Source organism: Lycorma delicatula, chromosome 9 (assembly GCF_047948215.1).
Source record: "Lycorma delicatula isolate Av1 chromosome 9, ASM4794821v1, whole genome shotgun sequence".
NCBI classification, from domain to species: Eukaryota; Metazoa; Arthropoda; class Insecta; order Hemiptera; family Fulgoridae; genus Lycorma; species Lycorma delicatula.
Genome location: NC_134463.1, coordinates 39,799,153 through 39,818,928, shown reverse-complemented (window position 1 = coordinate 39,818,928; position 19,776 = coordinate 39,799,153). Strand labels below are relative to the sequence as shown.

At 29.1% G+C, this 19,776-nt stretch overlaps 2 protein-coding genes across 6 annotated transcripts in view; both read left to right on the top strand.

The window, feature by feature from the left end:
* LOC142329873 (NEDD8 ultimate buster 1-like) overlaps positions 1–19,776 on the top strand; it is a 72,623-nt gene that overhangs the window by 40,843 nt on the left and 12,004 nt on the right. For 4 of the 5 annotated variants that reach the window (XM_075374758.1, XM_075374757.1, XM_075374760.1 and 1 more), the window contains exons 7-9: positions 2,037–2,198; positions 4,902–5,109; positions 10,328–10,450. In XM_075374758.1, coding sequence (XP_075230873.1) covers positions 2,037–2,198; positions 4,902–4,951 — 212 coding nt within the window. In that variant the 3' untranslated portion in view covers positions 4,952–5,109; positions 10,328–10,450. Of the gene's footprint in view, positions 1–2,036; positions 2,199–4,901; positions 5,110–7,506; positions 7,523–10,327; positions 10,451–19,776 lie in introns of those variants that run through there. The other variant, XM_075374759.1, reaches the window with a different exon arrangement.
* Positions 5,969–19,776, top strand: part of LOC142330640 (rapamycin-insensitive companion of mTOR-like) — a 56,512-nt gene continuing 42,704 nt past the window's right edge. The window contains exons 1-3 of the mRNA XM_075376084.1: positions 5,969–6,124; positions 10,328–10,409; positions 15,712–15,828. Coding sequence (XP_075232199.1) covers positions 5,969–6,124; positions 10,328–10,409; positions 15,712–15,828 — 355 coding nt within the window. The remainder of the gene's footprint in view (positions 6,125–10,327; positions 10,410–15,711; positions 15,829–19,776) is intronic.

Here is a 19,776-nt window from a genome sequence, read left to right as displayed (position 1 = left end):
ATTTTTTTTTAAAAATATTATGTTTTTTTTCTTTTATTTTGTTAATTTCTCTTTTGTTTTAGAGAAAAAACAATTCTAGGATAGTCTATGAAAATAACAGAACTTTTTTTAATTCTTCCCTTAAAGTAGTGTCATTTATGATAAAATGTTAAAAGTAATTTTTTATTTGTAAATTTTAATAAAGTTTCCCCCATATTTTTTTTACAACATTGGTTTACCAGTCACTTGTCGTAAATAGAGATGTATTTTGTCAAAATTAAATAAAATAAAGAGTAAGACTAATTATTCTGCATTTTAGAATACAGACTATTGTCAGATTTGTTCACTTTCATCTTTTTAGGAGACTTTTTCGTCATAATTACTTCAGCAATTAGGTTTATTGCATGACCACTGAACAAACTGCTTTTTTCCCATCAGAGTAAACTTTATTAGTGTATTCTGATAACTCATGCATACATCAGAATCTTTTTTTTTTTTTACTAGTTGGTTAGTTTTAGGATTACGCACAGCAGTGTTGAATTTGTAAATGCTTACTTCATTGGTCAAGCAAAAACAAAGTAGTATTCTATTTCTACTTAACCTTTTGATAATTCATCTATGTATTTTTTTCCAATTTTTACAGAATATTCCAGCAGTAACTTTTGTTGTTCTTGCTGTTAGGCAAAACAGCATTTATAATTTTTCATAAATCATTCTGTTTTAAAATCAGCACCCACATTAAATGATAGTCAGTATAATTATTGGAAGAGTGTTGATTAGGGACATTACTTACCAAGTTATTGCCTAGCAGGTACACTTTGAACATCATACTTTGCAGTTATTAATTTCATTGAATATTTATTGCAAATATTACAGTAAAATAACTGGAAAAAAACTATAAATATAGCGAAAGTAACTAATCAAAAGTCATCGGTTAATTTATATTCAGTGTCCGTACTAACAGTGGTTATAATGTTGCATACTGTAAAATTATTTTTGGCATTGATTGGATTTTTCACAATCAGTTAAAATTGACAACCTCATTTGTACTTTAATTTTAACTTTAACATTTTAATTTTAACTATTATTCATTTTCATTCTGCAGCTAAATCTCTTCAATTCACTACATGCATTATTAATTCTGCTGTTTATTAGCATCTTACTTTTTTATTCAGTTTTGAATCAGATTGGAAAAAAAAGATGGTTAAAATAATTTTTTTTTTTTTATTTTGCAAATCCTATTTTAACTTCACTACATACTATGGTTTTATCCTTATAAAACTTTTTTGAAGCAAGAATTTATATACTGGGAAAAATTTCTATTAAGTTTATGATTTACGGGGTATTTTTTTTTTTTTGTATATTTTCTTTTATTCTCATTTAACTTACACTTCTTATATTAGTTATTGTAACTTAATGATTTGTCAGGGAGCTGATATTTGATACAATTCAATCTCAAAACTGGCATAGTAGTACATTATCATAATTATAAAATATGAATCAACATTTTTGTACTGGGGTTATCCTTTTATTTATAAATATTTATAAGTTTTGAAAATATTATTTTTATTTAAGTAGACAGTTAGCATGGAACATAAAATTGCAAGATTCTAACTATATATTTATTCACCTTTAAAATAAAAACCTTATTTAGTTTCACTAATTTTGTTTAGTTTTATAATCAACTTAGAAACATAATCATGAAATTTTATCATCTCTGTTACATCATTGTGTAATTTTTCTGCAAAAATAGTGTACAGGGAATTTAAATTGTTTATGGAATTTGTATTAATGACGTAAAGGGAAAAATATAATATCTTTTTCCTAATGTAAAATTTAACAAGACCTATAGCAGTTTTTAAGCAAACTACATTTTTTAATCATTTATTAAGATGGATTTACCCATTTTTATATTTTGTAATTAAAATTTTCAGAACGGTTTCATTCACCTGTCAAAATTTCCTAGCTGATTAAATTTATCTGCTGGAAAATCTTTTAACATTTTCTCATGCTATTTGTAATTATATTTATTTAAATATTTTTTTTTTTTTTTTTAGGAAATGAGTCAGCACTTCTAATGAGATTACATTTACTTCAAGGTATCGTTTTATTTCATCAAAATAAACATTCTGAAGCTAGAAAAATTCTTGAAGAAACACAGCATGAATTAGCTTTACTTAAAGTTGATGACACAAGCCTTTGTGAACTTGTTGAATTTGGTACGTAAGACTTTTTTTAATAATAATTATTTATTTATCTGTTACATTTATTCTTTGTTAATTAAACTAAGAAATTGAAAAAAACGATTTTATAAGATAGTTCTGTAAAATCAGGATTAATAAAACTTTGGTCATCATGATTATTTAAAATATTTTAAATTATATATACGAAAAAGTATATTTAAAAAAAAATTTAATGAAATGTAATATAGAATCTGGGAAACAATCGTTAAATGTATCTTACGGTTTATGAGTATTGACATACTCATAAACCATAAGATTTAACTCATAATGTAGGACGATGTGTTCTTCATGTTGTGGTTTATTTTTAAATTTTGCACCATTCTATATGTATTAATGAAAAGTGATTTCAAGAGATTACAATTCTGCATAATATGACCTAAAATAACCTCCATCACCCAGCACTTTGCAACTACGTGCTTCAAGCAGCCATTAACATGTCCTGTTCTTACTTACATTCCCCCAATTATTATTTTATATTAAAGGAGGTATATTCCTAATTGCAGTTAATTTATTCACTGGTGACATTTTAACAAAAGGTTACCATTGAAAAATTTAAAGGTTGTTAACTGTTTTTTGAAATTTCTCTAAAACCACCATGAATTTCTTTTTTTGTATTTTTAGTAATTAATTGCTTTTAAATAGCATAAAAAAAGGCCGTTTAATGATCAGTGGTTAGATATAAACTTACAACCAAAATTCAGTTTGTTGAGAAGAGAGATACATGCTTTTTGTGATGTGTGTAAAAAAACTTTTTGGACATGGCAATATAGGCTGAAAGGCTATTGTGACTTTGCACAATAAAGCAAAGCAGTGTAATGAAATAATTAAGATAAGGAATTCTCAGCCTTTACTGAAAGCTTTTTTATCTCCCGGTGGTACTTTGACTCTACAGACTAAATCTTTGATCAACAGTTGTGAGAACGGTTGTGATACATCTGTGTGTTCTTTGTCTGGATCTTCTGATCAGAGTAATAACATTTCAGCTCCAAAGGTGATACATTTGAATCCTCGACTTCATTTACGCAAATAACAAGTATTTCCTGTTAAAATTTGAAATTTGAGCCATTTAAAAGAATGGATCACTATAGCATTTTAATTATTACACTAGACATTCTCTGTCTTTATTGCAAGAAAATGAATAATGTCTTGCTATCTGCTGACAACTAAAGGAGTTGCCCTGTGACTCCTAGATTCTTGAAAGAATATTTTTATGTATACTTCATGACTTTATCATGGTTATTCCAAAACAATGACTATTTGAAACCCCGCTATTACATTATGGACAAAATATTATCGAAATATGATGACTACATGAAGTTATATATTAATTTGGATTATATACCATTTGCAATTTGTTAATGGATTTCTATACTAGTTCCGCAGTGAAATCAATAATACTGAAAATTAATATTTATTTGTTTAGGTTTGAAAAATTTGTAAATCTACAGTAAAATGTATCTGATGTATAATCAGTATTCCTTATCTTTGTTGATAAGATTAATATAATTAAATATTATAATAAACTGATGTAGATGATACATGATATGTTCACATCATTTTTATATGGTGAACCTTGAGCCACGTTCCTTGCAACATGTTCATCTCCATTCTCATCTGTTTCCTACTAAACTTACAATCCCAAGAGCTCCCATTTCCATTAGACTTTCTACAATTTTTTATTTTTCTAGCCTCTCTTTTATAAAACTGCTGATCCTTCTAATACTATTTTAACCAATTCTCCTTTCATGACACATTACAGTCAGCTTTACTATTTATAATTGTTTTTATTATGTTCTATTCTTGTTTACTCTTTCCATAATTTCATTTTTCATTTAGTCTGTCCTTTAATCTTCTCCAATCTCTTCCATGTTCATTCTTCAAATGCTTCCTGCATTTTTCTTTTCTTTGTGTATGCTTCATATGAGGTCTACTCAGAAAATAAACAAACGTTTTTAATTACATGCCCCAGTGGAGATATTTAGTGACATGTGGTTGGCAGCATTGTGTTTCACATAACCTCCTCTGTAAGCACATGTTCTTGGATTGTTTATTTCTCATTTAGTTTTCGTGTTATTGTTATTTCAGTGCAACGTGTTTAAGTGTTGGTAGCAGTTTTTGTAATGTGTGATTTTTTAATGATTGAACTTTTGTTTCAATGTCGTAGCCATAACCAACTTTCATCTCCCATTATGATCCTTTGCATGAATGTTACATCATCATTGGGTTCTTCAAGAAGTTGCCGGCAAACGTCCACTTGATGTTTTTTCTGCTGTTTGGTCATCAAATGAGGAACAAACTTTGCTGTAACTCAATGCATGTTCAATTTTTCAGTCAAAATGTCATGGCATGATCCAATTAGTAAATACCAACATGTGTAAACTCAACAACAAGTAAATACCAACATGAGAAACTGCACCCAACATTGTTTTAAACAGTTATCTATAAAACTGATTTGTTAAATGCAGCCTGGGCTGTTACATTTTTTTTATATCTACTCTACAACTATGAAATATCAGAAGTTGGTCTGTGAAATGTTTCATACATTGTGGAATTATCAGCTTTTCAATCTCATTGAACAGAATAGTTTTGATTGAGTCCCTTGTATTAAAAACAAGCCCCCACATAATAGAAGTTACTTATACTAATAATCTATTACTTAATATTTCATATTTTTCTTAGGTTTTACTCCAGTTGAAGCCAGAATTGACAAGCTACTAATGGTTGTGTAAATTCAGCTGTCGAATATATACAAAAAAGAAGACAAGAACGGGATGAAATTAGAGAAAAAGAAAACTAAGTGTGATGGAAGAAGATTTTTTTCTTTTATACATTTCATTATAAAAAAACTTATTTTGCTGATATTGTTTTTTATAATATAGTACCTTAAGTAAGTATGTAGGCATACCTCTTCCTTGTATAATTAAAAGTTATAAAGTAAAGCAATCTATTAAATTTTACTTATAAAATAAGAAACTTTCATACTTATAGTCAAAATTAGTGTTCTATGAAATCTTAATATAGAAGTTTACATAGCATACATGCTGCTTGATAGAATATTTTAATAATGTATGCATATTATCAACAATGACAATGACAATGATAACATAGTTAAAGTTGAAGTTCAAGCTGATGTAAAGTACTTTGTTTTAAAAGAAGAGTTAGCTTCCACTTAAAAAAAGATTCTTCCCTTTCATTTTTGACTGTAGAAAAGTGGGCTGCTGAATTTAAACATGGTCGTATATATTCCATTCAAGATGTTGAATGCTCAGTGCATCCCAAAAATCACTATGACTGACAAAACCATTAAAAAAATTCAGAGCCATATTAAATTTGATTGCTGACTGAAAGTACTCAACCCTAGTGTAAATAGTTTAGAAAATAAAATATAAATAGTTTAGATTGTTAAATATTAAATAGTTGAGAAGATATGAAATAAGATCAACAGCCAAAGTGACATTTAATAAAGTTGTTCTCTTAGAGCTTTCAAGTTAAAGTTAGTTTGCTGCTATTTATTAATAACTAATGACCATACCAATTCAATGAGACACTTATATGAATAATACAGTTAGTATTATTGATTAGGTCCAGGATTAATAACTGCTGTATATTGTAATATTTATGTTACAATGAAGCAGTTTTCATTATTCTTAATTTTTATTTCTTCCTCTTGGGAAAAGAAAATATTGGGTCTTTGTTCAGATGGTCAACAGTATGTGGAATCTAGACTAGTTAAACAGTTAGAAGCGATGGGATTTTCTCGTTTTATGGCGATCAAAGCTTTAAGCCACACTAATAATGCTGTAAATGATGCAATAAATTTAATACATCAACAACCAGAGTTATTGCAAGCGGCATTGTCTGGCAATATTGACAGTCCTTTTTTTAAAGAACTTATTAATCAGGTAAGCATATTGGTGTAATTCATGGTTTTTAATTATCTGCTGAATGAATAAAAACCTGTTATTTAACTTTTTTTTGTTTGTTTTGAAACAATTATTGCTGCATATTGATTTCAACCTAACATTTACATTTCAGATGTCCTGATTCTTTGAACTTTTCTTTATTTCCTTTTTTTATCTATCATTCTTCAACTACTGTTTCTGGAAAAAATTTTAAATTCCACTGATATTAAGGATGTTTTATTTTTAAGGATCCAAGTAATAGCATTTTGGCAGTTAACCAAAAGGCTGAAGCAGATTACAATATAAAAGTTTGTTTACCATCAAAGTAAGTCACCTTTTAGAAGCTGAATTAAAGTCATAGATTGTTTCTTGTTACCTTACAGTTCCAGTAAATTAAAGAAACTTTATCACACAAAATCTCAGAACATTTTATAAAAGGATATGCAATCTTTATCTCCAAATGAAACTTTATAATTTTGTTTTAAAAGGGAAATATATTTTTTTGAAATGTAAGTTCTACGAGGGCTGTTCAGAAAGTAACTTCCGAATCGTTTAAAAAAAAAAAAAACACCAATAAATAAATAAATTTATTATAAATTATATATATATAAATTTATATTATTATTTTTATTTAGCTACTTTTCTTCATAATTGCCATCTAAATTAAGGTACTTGTCATATCTGTAAACAAGTTTTTGAATACCCTCATCATAAAACTCTACTGTCTGAATTAATCCAGGTAACAACACTGTTTTTCAACTCCTCACAATACCGAGTCCTAGAAGTTAATTTCTAAATAACCTTGAACTGAAATAATCCTGAAACTTATTGTGAGACGTTGCAGAAATTGAGAAAGGTCATACAAAACAAACAACGCGACATGCTGAGTTCAAGCATTGTTTTCTTCATGACAACGGCAATCTGCATACTGCCGTATGCACTCAACCTTAAATCAACAGTATCAAATGGGAGATGTTTAACCATCCTCCATATACAGCCCTGATTTGGCTTCCAGTGATATCACCTTTTCTCAAAAATGGAAAATGGTTAGTGACGCAATGTTTTGAAAATGACGAGAAGTTGAAAAACATTATACCTGGCTTAATTCACAGATGTTAGAGTTTTATGACAAGGGTATTCAAAAACTTGTTTACATATATCACACTTGCCTTAATTTGGACAGCAATTATGTAGAAAAATAACTATAAGATATATATAACAAATTTTATTTTTTTATTTTATCAGTTTCTGTTTTTCAATAACTATTCTGAATTTATTATCCAGATAGCCCTCATAAAAGTTAGTAATTGTATCGTATTTTGGAACCTGTTTAAATACTAGAGTACATTACCAGTAATTTAAAATGAATAACTTCTTTTCAGACATGGTTTTCAAATAACCAGGATACATGATTGAAGCTGTACTTGTTTACATGTGTTATATTTGGAAGTGATTGTGTGCTCCTTGTGAATTAGCTACCATTTGCTAAAGCTCAACTTTCTGATTATATACATTATATATTTATATATATGGTTTTCACAACTCTAATTTTTATTTTAAAAGAAGTTATTACAAAAATAATTAGGATTCTTTATGAAAACCTTTTAATTATATTGCAGATTAAGAGCATTTTGATCATGTTGTATAAAGAATATTAAAGCAATCTGTTGTTTTTTTGCCAAAATTCTGATTTCAACTGCACTACAGTATTTTTGTGTATTTATGTACATATAAAAAAGGATTATAGTAAAATTATTAAAAGATAAATTATTCAAGAACTGTTAACAGAAATAAAAATCTAAAAATTAGATTCAAATTTTGATTGTTAAACAATCATTATATATAGAAGATAATGTAAAGTAAATATAAATGAAAGATATAACTTAAAAATGTGAATATTAATAAAAAGTTAAAAAAGTTTCTATACAATATTTTTTTTTTTTTATATCTTTGTACCTATTATAAAAAAATAATTAAAAATTATTCAGAACGAAATACAATTTAAATTCCCCTGCTTGACTGAATTAAGCATTGTTTCTCACTTTTACAGGGTCTTTGCAATCAGATGTATTATTAGAGGTTGATTATGACATAGAAAAATATCCCTGGATTGTTATTTACAATTATATTCTGTTTCAGAGCTTATTTAAATGTTATCAGATGTATATTCACTTTTAAGTCGTTTGAAATGTTACCATCAACAGAAAATTTGGTATTAATTTATAACCCGACTCATAGATACTGTACATGCAGGATTTTTTGCTACTGGACTAACATTACAATTTATCTTTTAGTCACTTTAAAAGAATTATTATACAAGTAAATAACACTTCATGGATAAACTAATATCACATGCAAACAAATGCATAAACTAGCATTACTCCCACACCTTTAACATTGATTTTTTTTATTTGGTAATAAAATTAAAATTATGCTACTGATCAAATTAGATGGAAAAACATATAATGATTTTGCGTACATATGAATATTACTTTTAATTTGACACCTCTTCATTTTTTTATTTTAATTTTTTTTCTATCTTTCCTTCACTTGTTCGTATTACTAATCGCTCTTTCTTGTTTATTTCGATTACTTTAGGTTGTATTATATTTATTTTCATTCAGTACTCTTTCTTTCCTACCTCCAGATTGATATCAGTTAGAATTATCATATCATTAGCAAACCTTATGCATCTTCTTTTTCGTGCTGCTATACTTATTCCTCTTTCTTTTTTCTTCTAATATATTCCTTATCATATCTTCTATGTAAATGTTGAACAGTCTTAGTAACAGGCAGCATCCTTTCCTAACACCTCTATTGAGATGTAAGAATAAAAATTCACGTACAGCAGATATTTTAAGTAAGGTATATGTCAGAGAAGAATTTGACCAATGTGAATGGATATGATCAGTAACTCATGGTCTACTGCTAACGTAATATTATGTAATATATAGGACATTCAGAAAGACTTACAATAATGAATCATAAGTAAAATGAAATAGTAATTCTGACAGTTTTTCCCAGCAAGTGTTCAATGTGAGCACCTTTTGTCATGCAGCACACATCCAACCATAGGAGAGTTCATGCTATATTTTAATCATCATGTCTGGTGTAATAGAAATATCTCTTTCAACCCTTTTTGCCTCAAATCAAATAGATTAAATGTAGTTGAGGCCACTGGACAAAATTCTTTGTAAAACCCCAAAGAAAAAAATCATATGAGGTCAGATCAGATGACTTTAGATGTAAACAAGTTCTGTCATTGGGTCTATGCCGACCAGTCCAGCAGTTGGGGAAAATGTCATTCAGTCAATCCCAAATAGAGTTATGCTTTTGAGGACCTTGTGCACCTTATACTATCAAATAATATTCTCTGGTCCACCTTGTAATCAACAAAAGAGTCATGTACATAGCATATCTAATAAACAATTCCTGTTACGCTTGCTTGAATGAAAAAGAATGACCTCTAAACTTGCCATCAGGATATCACACAAACATTTAATTACAGGGAGTCCCTTTCGCATTGTAAGGGTTTGTTCGGATTTTCTAACCCCCAGATACAATTATTATGTTTTAACTTTTCCATTAAAATGAAATGTCGACTCACCACTTAATACAATATGATCAAGAAAATCATCATGAACCTCTTCATGCAACATTTCAATGCGAAGTTGGCACATGCAGCACAGTTAGTAGACTTCAAAGCCTATAATAGCTATAAACAGTACGGACACATATGTAAGCATTACCACACTGTAATCACCAGCATCATTAATTCACAACCAGAGCGCCTTCCTAATAGATTTTAAGGATTACATTGGAAAAACTTCCTTACACATTGAACATTTTCTTCAGACACCCTTGGTTGTCCCTTACTCTTTTCAAACTTATTATTGTATCAACAAATGATATTGTCATTTGCAAGATCACAATTAAACTTTTTACAAAATACATGTTGAACTGTACTGAAGATTCATATTTAGCAAACTGCAAAACAGAAAATTTAACTAAAACTGCCCTTTTTACTCTTTTATTGTAACCTTAAATCAACATTGTGCACCTAATCCAAGAGATATATAACAAATTATAAACAAAAAATATTTTCGTTTTTGTACACCCAGTACTTATAATTTTTAGTTATTACTTTTATTTACTTTGTTATTTTATTTTTTTATTATCGATTACTATTTTCTTGTTTTGTAGGTGTCTTCCCTTGGTTATGATCCTCAAATGGCTCTGCTAGCTTTAAAAAACATAATGGTAATATTGAAAAGGCTGTTGAAGAGTTAGTTACAAATAATGGAATAATTAACTCGATGAACTCTGGTACGTGTATTTTTATGTTTTATTGTTGTAATTTAATCTTAGTAAATTTTTTTCTATGTTGCATCACTTTTCTCTTCTTAGGTTAGCCGTGGAGTTAGTGACATCATTTTGACTCATTCCTTTCTCCATTCCTCTTCTGTCCCTATCTTTATATTCTCCAGTATCATTTAAGATGCTTACATTAAAACATCTTACCCATTAAAAACATTTTTATAATATTTTTTAGTTGTAATATATGGTGAAAAGATGTTAATTTAATTAATTTAGTACTGTTAACTTTTATTAATTTAATGATCTCAATTATTTTATTTAAAAAATATTTATACCTTATCTTAACTGATAATGGAAAATAATTGGGAATTCAGGTATACATTTACTTTTTATAATAAAGTTAAACCTGTATCTGTGTTGCATCACTGTTACATTCATATCATTCAGGTGAATATCTGTGTTATTATTTATTATTTTTGTTACTACAGATTTAAAAACCAGTTGCTATTAATGTTTTTTTTTATCAAGAAATTAATTTTGTAAAAATGCTAACTTCAATGATATTCAAATCCAGAGCACTGTTAGATTACATTTTTTACATCTATTAATGTAAATATTAATTATAATAAAATGAGTAATTTTACAAATTGTTAGTTTTAAAAAAATTGACATTAAGTTGCTCTACAATAGTCAAAATCAGAGGAAGAGAGATGAGCATTTTCGGATTCCAAATTTTCAAAAAAATAATTTACATTTGAACATTAATTTTAATTTACAGAATAAGCAACATATATGTCCTAAAATTATTTTGAAAATGGCGAAGCAAATAGTTATTTTTTCTATAGGAATTGCATAAAATTGTTAATGTGGGGCAAATATTAGTCATTTCGGGAACGGTTTTTAAAAATTTAGAAAAGGAATGGTGTTTAGAATGTAACACTACAATAATTATTTAAAATTGTAAAATATGCAATTATTAATTGGAGAAAATGGAGATTGAGATATGAAAACCAATCTGTATGGATTTTTGTATAGCCAAGTTCATTAAGCCGTACTTAGAGAGAGTCATATGAAGTTGTAAGTTGGTAAAATATTTATTTATCTTTATAGAAATTTTAACCGATATATAAATAAATACAGAATTATTTGATTTTTTCCAATGTTCCTGTAAACAACAGTGATGTTTCCTGAACGACAACAGCATTCTTTGAATGACAATTATGATCAACAGTTAAGATTGTAATGTTAAATGGCACAAATAATACACATCTCATCAAAATCAAATCTTTATAGTACTTAGGATACACTTTGGTCAATTGCATCTTACAAATAAAACTAATAGAGATCGAAAGTTGACATCAATTTTACAAAAATAGAGTATCACACTTTTACACTTGTACAATCTAATAAACTATGACAGTTTTTAATATGCGTATAAGTATTTTTTAAACATTTATTATAAAAAAACAAAATTCTTAAATGGGTAGGAATTAAAAGTAAATAGGAATCAAAAAGTGTTTATTTCTCAAAAATATCAATGTCTTCTTGAAAATAATAAAAATTACCTCTACCTTTTTTATGCGATTGAGGGATCGAAAGAATTTTCACGATTTGGTGAAAAGCAATATACAAAACGTTTTCTTCAATTTTAAACATCTTGGCCGAATTACACTGACAACGTAAAAAGGTGACTTTTACATCACCATCTTCATCAACTGAGGTGCTTGCAATTGCAGCATATCTATACATAACGGGTTTTTTTTTCTTTTGGTCAGTACATTTATGAGCAAAAATACCATAGGAAAAATTAAATTAGGTTATAAATTTTCCTTAACCTGATCTTAGGATTTAACAGCATGAAGTTCGTTTCACATACATGGACTCAGTCTGAAAGTGTTCACAAATTTTCTTCATCTGAGCTGCTGGTACCATACACATCATGGTAAATGCTTGCTCTATTAAATTTCAAAGACAGTGGTTCTTGAGAAACTTCCATGTCTATAGGAACTTCTGGTTCTTTATTTGGATAGTCCTTGCAAAAGCCTCCAATGTTACTGTCTTCAAAAATCTCACATGCTGATATAATATCAGTACGTCCAATGCTTTCTGCCACTTTATTTTAGTTACATTCATGATTCCATGTATGGCATCCAATTTTTCAGGTAATGAGTTCTTCACAGCCTTGTTTTTGTCTTTGGTAACTTCTTGAACTAAAACCATTGACTTATCAAATAATTGATAAAATATGGAGCTGTTTGGACATCTTTTCCTTTTAAAACGTAATCATCAGCTCTCTTCTTCAGTAAGCCACCTACACCATCCATTGGTCCTTTACTGTGTCCAGGCTTGCTGTAAGTCCAAGATGCAGATGTAATTTGTGGAAAATGGTCTATCAGAGTGTTTATCCATAAGTAAATGTCTGTACGGTTTAGATACTGCGGGGTAGGACCATCTGAAAACATATGATGAGTTTGGACACCTTCTCTTGTACTTAAAAGTTTCTGTAGAATTGGCTTTAAGTGACCCCAAACAGCATGAGCCTGATGGTCAAGATTATTACTCACAGTTGCAAACGGCCAGTCAGTATCAAATCATTATTTTTCAAGTAAAAGATGCCTGTGTGGAAGGTAAGTTGGCCTTTAGATGCTCCAAAGTGTATAGACTGTATTTCTTTTGCGTATTTAGTCATACAATTTTCAGCAAAACAAAATCTATTTGTACCTAAATCTGTGTCTCAACTAAAGGATCTTGAACTTCTCGCTCTGCCTTAAAGTTTTCATTCATGCCATATGAAATATGTTTTCATTCATGCCAAATGTTTTTTTATATCAAAAATATCTTCAGCTATGGATTTTTTCAGATTCTTCACTGAGCTTGTAACAGTAACATTTTTTAGTAAATCTTCACAACTTTCTTCTCGCCTTTTATTCTGTCTTTTTTTGTCACTTGCCACTGACAGTAATCTACTGCATCTTCATTGCTGCCAGGGTCCAATTCAATTTTTCCACAAGTCAAACATGTACCAAACATACAATCATACGAGGTACCATCACAATTGTATGCTTGAATCATCATTGTTGATGTAGAATTGTATTCCAAATCACCCAATCTCTGTTCAGTTTGTTTAGTTTGAACTAAAAATTTTCATGTTTTACGCACAAGCGCCACAATCTTTTATTTGAGAGACAACCCAATATGCCTTTTCTCTTAGAAGAGTAGCATAGGACAATTCAATTGCTGTTGTAGTGACAAATTTAGCATGTAAATTCTTTACACTATCTAAAAGCAAACGCTTTTGTTTTCCTCCTTTGATACAGTCTTTTTTACCAGGACACATTCTTCTAACATCATCTTTTTCAAAAAAACTGAATTTTTTCATGAACACTTTTACTGATCAGGAATGTTTGAGGCTTTCTGTCATAAACTAAAATATTTCGGTTGTCCTTGTTCTGCAGCAAAAGATTTTGGGCTACTTTATTAAAGCAATATTTTTTTAATTCGACTGCCACTCACCCACTTCTGAAATACCTCCCTTTCTTTAGAATTTTTCTGTAACTTTTCAGAGTTCTCTTTTAGCTGAGATACTAAAACCTCGCCAAACAATAATTTCCTTTTTATTTCAGAAATGAGAGAACAGTCATTAACTCGTTGATGTTTCTATTAGACAAATCAATCTTTTTCTTTGCTTCTCTCTCTCTGCGTGCTGTTTTATTTCTCACAATTTTTTTGCAGACTATGTTTCATTGTATATTGCTGATTTGAGTTTTTTCTTTTTATAGTTCTGTAGATCTATTTATTTTCACAGTTTTTATTTTTAAACTTTGTGATGCGTAAGAACCAGGATTATTTTCGCTTTCATTGTTAGTTTCTGGAGGGCTATTATTTAATATATTTGCCAGCAATCTTTTTTCTTTCTATATTTCTGTGAATTTTTCTTCCATACTTTTCTCTCTTGACTTTTCTTTCAGTTATTTCACTTATAGATTTAGTCTTTCAACTTTTTTTCTTTGATAGTATTCTCTGTCTTTTTTTCTTTCCATTTCCCTTTGCTTGAGTATCATTTTACCTAGAAATTTGCATTTCCTCACATTAGCCTTTTCATGTTGTCTGAAGTAAGCTGAACTGTTATTGTTTATCTGCTTTTTGGTCTTTTTTTATTTTTATCTTTCTCCATCATGTCACTGAAACAAACAAAATTTACATAAAATAACAAAATCAAATACTTTTCACACTTGTAAAGATCAAACATCATTCTGAGGATGAATTAATCATTCCAGGAACGTGCATCATTGTCTAAGTACATTCCAAAAATGACCTTTTCCCGAAATGAAAGAACCTTTCCCGAAATGATGATTTGACATAATGATCATCTTTATATTGAAATAACGCCATCTTGAATGGTTTCAAGGTTATCAATTAAGATACAAAATATTTTAAAGAATATCACACGTAATGTTATTGGCAAAATAAATGAAAAATGGCGTTCTTGTAATGATAAACAATTGAAGTATGCTACACAAATGATGAATTGAAAAGAACTTACCAGAAAAAAATATTATTGAATACAGAAATCACTAAAATATTGACTTCTTTGTTGACAAAACTTCACATGACTGCTCACTAGCACCAACTAGCATAACTAGTTACAACATTTGGCCAAACTATGGGCATATTCACAAAATGACTTTTCAAATGTCAGAAACGTTTGAAAATGCAATAAATCTACAATTTTAATAATTTGAGCATTGTTATCCTTAAATAATAAAAATATGTCATATTAATGTCTACAGAGCACTGCAAAAAAATTGCATGTTCCATTTTATATCGTTTTAAACTTAAATCATAAAAAATTGTTTGTGGACGCGTTCCTAAAATGACTTTTTAAGTATATACTTAAATGTATACTTTAAATGTACTTTTTAAGTATACTTAAATACACTATAAATGACTATAAATTATTATAATGACTTAAAGTGCTTAAATTATTTAGTGTGCTAATAGTTACAAACAAAATGTATGATTTGAAGAACACTTTGTAAAATTTAAATGTAATTTCAGCATTAAATTTTTATCCCAAAATTAATTCTTCACCTCTCTGTTTTTGATCCATTAACATAACTTCTTTTGGGTAAAGTTTGGTTGACTTATGAGATTATATTGTGGTTAATTTTTACATTGCTGTTTGTACCAAATTGAAAAAGTGTTCTTTATGTTATTGTTGGATTATAAACTAATAATTTTTTTTATGTTATTGTTCATTATGTTAGTAGGTAGTAAACAGCAACAAACTGCAGTAAATCAGTTAAAAAAGAAGCAGGGAGAATCTAGTGAATTTAGTGATAGTAATTGCAATAGTAATGACATTGATGATAATGCCACAGTAACAAGTGAGTTTTTTTTTATTATACAAGGGTTATTTTTTTTCAAGGTCCGATCGGTCACGAAATTAAAACCACACTGAAAATAAAAAATTTTTTTTATTTGTAACAAGTACTTACATAGTTACGCTATTTCTCTACATAGTCGCCACTCCAATTTAGACATTTGTCGTAGCGTGGTATCAACTTTCCAATACCCTCGTCATAGAACGGAGCCGCCTGTGTTTTCATCCATGTTTCTACGCTGGTCTGCAGCTCGATGTCTGTGCCAAAATGTTGTCCTCCTAGCCAGCGTTTCATGTGAGCAAAGAGGTGAAAATCGGATGGAGCCAAATCTGGGCTTATGGTGGGTGATCAAATACTTCCCAACGAAAACGTTGCAGGAGCTTCTTTGTTACAGCTCCAGTGTATGGCCGAGCCTTGTCATGGAGAAAGACAATGCCTGATGACAACATTCCTCTCCGCTTATTCTGAGTTGGCCTTCGTAGACGTTGAAGAGTGACGTAGTATGAGGCTGCAGTGATGGTCGTGCTACGTTCCATGAATTCCACCAAGAGAACTCCATTCCGGTCCCAGAACACAGTAGCCATACACTTTCTGTTGGAGAAGGTTTGCTTGAACTTCTTTGGTTTACTGGGAGAATGAAAATGCATCCACTGTTTGGATTGTTCTTTCGTTTCTTCAGTTTCGAAATGGACCCATATCTCGTCCCCTGTGACAATTTTGTTCAAAAAATCTTCTCCTTCATTGCAGTAGCGCTGGAGAAACGTTAGGGAGGCATCCATTCTCATTGTTTTGTGATCGTCAACAGCATCTTGGGAACCCATCTCGCACACAGTTTGCGGTACTGAAGTCTCTCACTCACAATGGTGTAGAGAGCTGACCTTGAAATTTCAGGAAACGAATCACTCAATACAGAAATTGTGAACCGACGATTTTCTCGAATTGCCTCATCCACTCGCTCAATAAGATCATTGGTTGAAGCTCGCTTCCTTCCCTGACCACCTGCATCATGAACATCTTTTGCTGTCACTCATTGAAGTTTCACCGTACACATTACTTATTCGTCGATGAATTTCAGCTGCATTACAACCCTCAGCCTGAAGAAATCAAATTACCACACACACTTCACTCTTGGCAGGAGATGCTATTGTTGTAGACATGTTTGCGTGCTAGCTGCATGTTTAAACGAAGTGATGCGGCGTGATTGAAGGTCATACTAGAGACACTGAGCAACACATATGCGCAAAGGTTCATCTGATTTTTGCGCGGGTTTTTATTTCACGATCGATCGGACCTTGAAAAAAGAATAACCCTCGTATATTATTTTTTCAAATCATTCAAAAATTTATTATTATGAAATAATTTAATATATTTACATTATATCGGTTAACATTTATCACTTAAAATACAACAAACAGTAATATAAGGAAGTATAGACAACAACTCTATTTCTAGAATAAATTAAATTTTCAAAATATTATACTTATTTCTAACATTCAAAAAGTGCAATTGGATAGTTTCTCCTTACTGAGCTTGGCATTTATGTAAGAATCAGTGTATACACCTCAGTTAGCTTTGTTGTCTAGTTCATTGATGTTTTTAACTTAGCTATTGTTATTGATTTTAACTAAATATCATGGATTAAAAAAATCTGAATCTTCGTTAAGTTTCAGATTCAATTACCTACAGTACTTTTGTGACATGATCTAATCCATAAATTTCAAAAGTACTACAAGAAATATTAATCTTTTTAATTGAAAGATAAGTTTATAATTATACATATTAGTCAACCAAATGAATTGAAAATATTGCTTTAAAAATCTGATATCAGGTACGAGGAATTTATTTAAAAAAACTGTTAGGTTAGTTTTTATATTATAATATATGTAAGATCTAAAGGTGGGTCCTCCTACAACCTGCTCCTAATTGCCTCCTCTACTCCACTCCTATATAACCCAGCATGCGGAACATGTGTTACTGGTTGCAACAAAAGTTAGTTCTCAAAGTGATACAGACTTGGATTTATTATTATTTTTATTTTTTTATAATATTTTATTCTACCATATTCATTTATTTTTGCTATTATTTATTTATTTAAATTTGTAATTTAATTATTAAGTATTTATTTCATCTGTTATTTATTCTACTGTATTTATTTTTTATGAAATCATTTCATGTTTTATGTTTATAAAATATTGTATGAATTAATGTTTTAATTGATTAAATTAATATCTCTATAGTATTCATAATTTTTTTTAGAATAAATTTAATAATGTTTATAGTTATATTACTTTTATTTACATTTCTTTAACACTTTATTTTTTATATATTTTTTTGTACAATTTAATCTTGTAGTTTTGTAAGCCTATATAACTCAAAAGAATATTAGTTATTGATGCGTACATTCTATTTAGAAATAATTTTTGTAAATAATTACGCCAAGTCAAAGAAAATCATAATATTATAGCCTGTAATAAATAAACAACTCATTTCATATGTTTTGTATTATGTCATTACTTCTGTTTATTTATAGCAAATCCTTAGTTTAACATACAAAAAAACCATATGCTTTCATGAAATAAATAAATTACCAGAACATATTTTGTTACTACAATAGTAACATCATAATTAGATAGGTGCAAGTCATTGCAAATTAATTGATGTGACTTTTGAAATACACTACTTCAGCTGTTGGTGTGAGGAGAAGTCGCTGAATGATGTTAAGAGCAATAGAGGGGATGCCATAGTCTACTACAGAACCACCTTCAGATATTACATACACTATAAGTTACAAGTGTTCATTCATACATTCATAGTGTTCTGCCATTAGGACAGATCCTGTCACAGCTGCTGCTCTCCACGTTAATCTATCCTTTTCTAAACACTTTTTTTTAGCATATTTTTTCTTTTCCATAATCCAATCCATCATTTGAAATTTCTTCTTTTTCTTCCATTCAACAAACCTGTCACATCCACTTATAAAATTTTTTTTCTCATACAATGTCCTATCCAGTTCCGTTTCCTATATTCAATCACATTTAGCATTTTCCTGTTCTCTCCAATTCTCCTTAACTTACTCATGTTACATGATCTTCTCATCTAACATTTATTATTCTGCACCACACACATCTCAAATGTCTCAATTCAGACAAATGCTTTTTCTTATCATCCAAATTTCAGCTCCATAGAGCATTGCAGTAAAAATCTCCAAGAAATTTAAATTTTGAAACTTAGAGCCATTTAAATTGATATACAAAAGTAATTTCTGGGCCTATATGCAATTCATCAGACATCTGTGCATTACCAAAGTTTTCCACCTGTATAGAAACTTAGCTAGACATTTTTTTTTTTTTTTATAAAAAATAAATTGCCTTTTTTCCAAGAATACTATATACCAGATAAATATATTGTGTTACTCCATTGAAAAGCTTTACATAGATGAAATCTTGATTGTCAAACTGCAAGTAGATAATAGTACTGCATAAACCATTCATTCTAAATACTCTTTGCAAGAGGTTTTGAATTTCTGTTTATATTTAGGAATCTGTTTCAGTTTTTTATTATTTTTTTATATTTTATCACGTAAGCTTTTCTTTTAGAAAGCAGCAAAAACAGTTTGATTATATGTTAGTCAATATAGTTTGATTATATATTAATTGCTCATAGATAACTGGAAATCTGAAAGCTGCTATATATACCTAAAATGGCTTTTGTTATTTAATGGACTTTTAACTGAAATCTCTGAAGTATATCTTTAAGGCTAACACTTTGCCTAGAAACAATAATAAACTTAGCAATACTTTAAGAGCAGATTATATGCCTGTGTCATTTTAATAAAATTGTGAATAAACTTATTTGATGTTTCTTTTATCTTTTATAAGTGTTTTTTTTAATACAAACATGATTTATTTTTATTATTTTAAATTATTATGTTACAGTTATAGAAATGAGTAA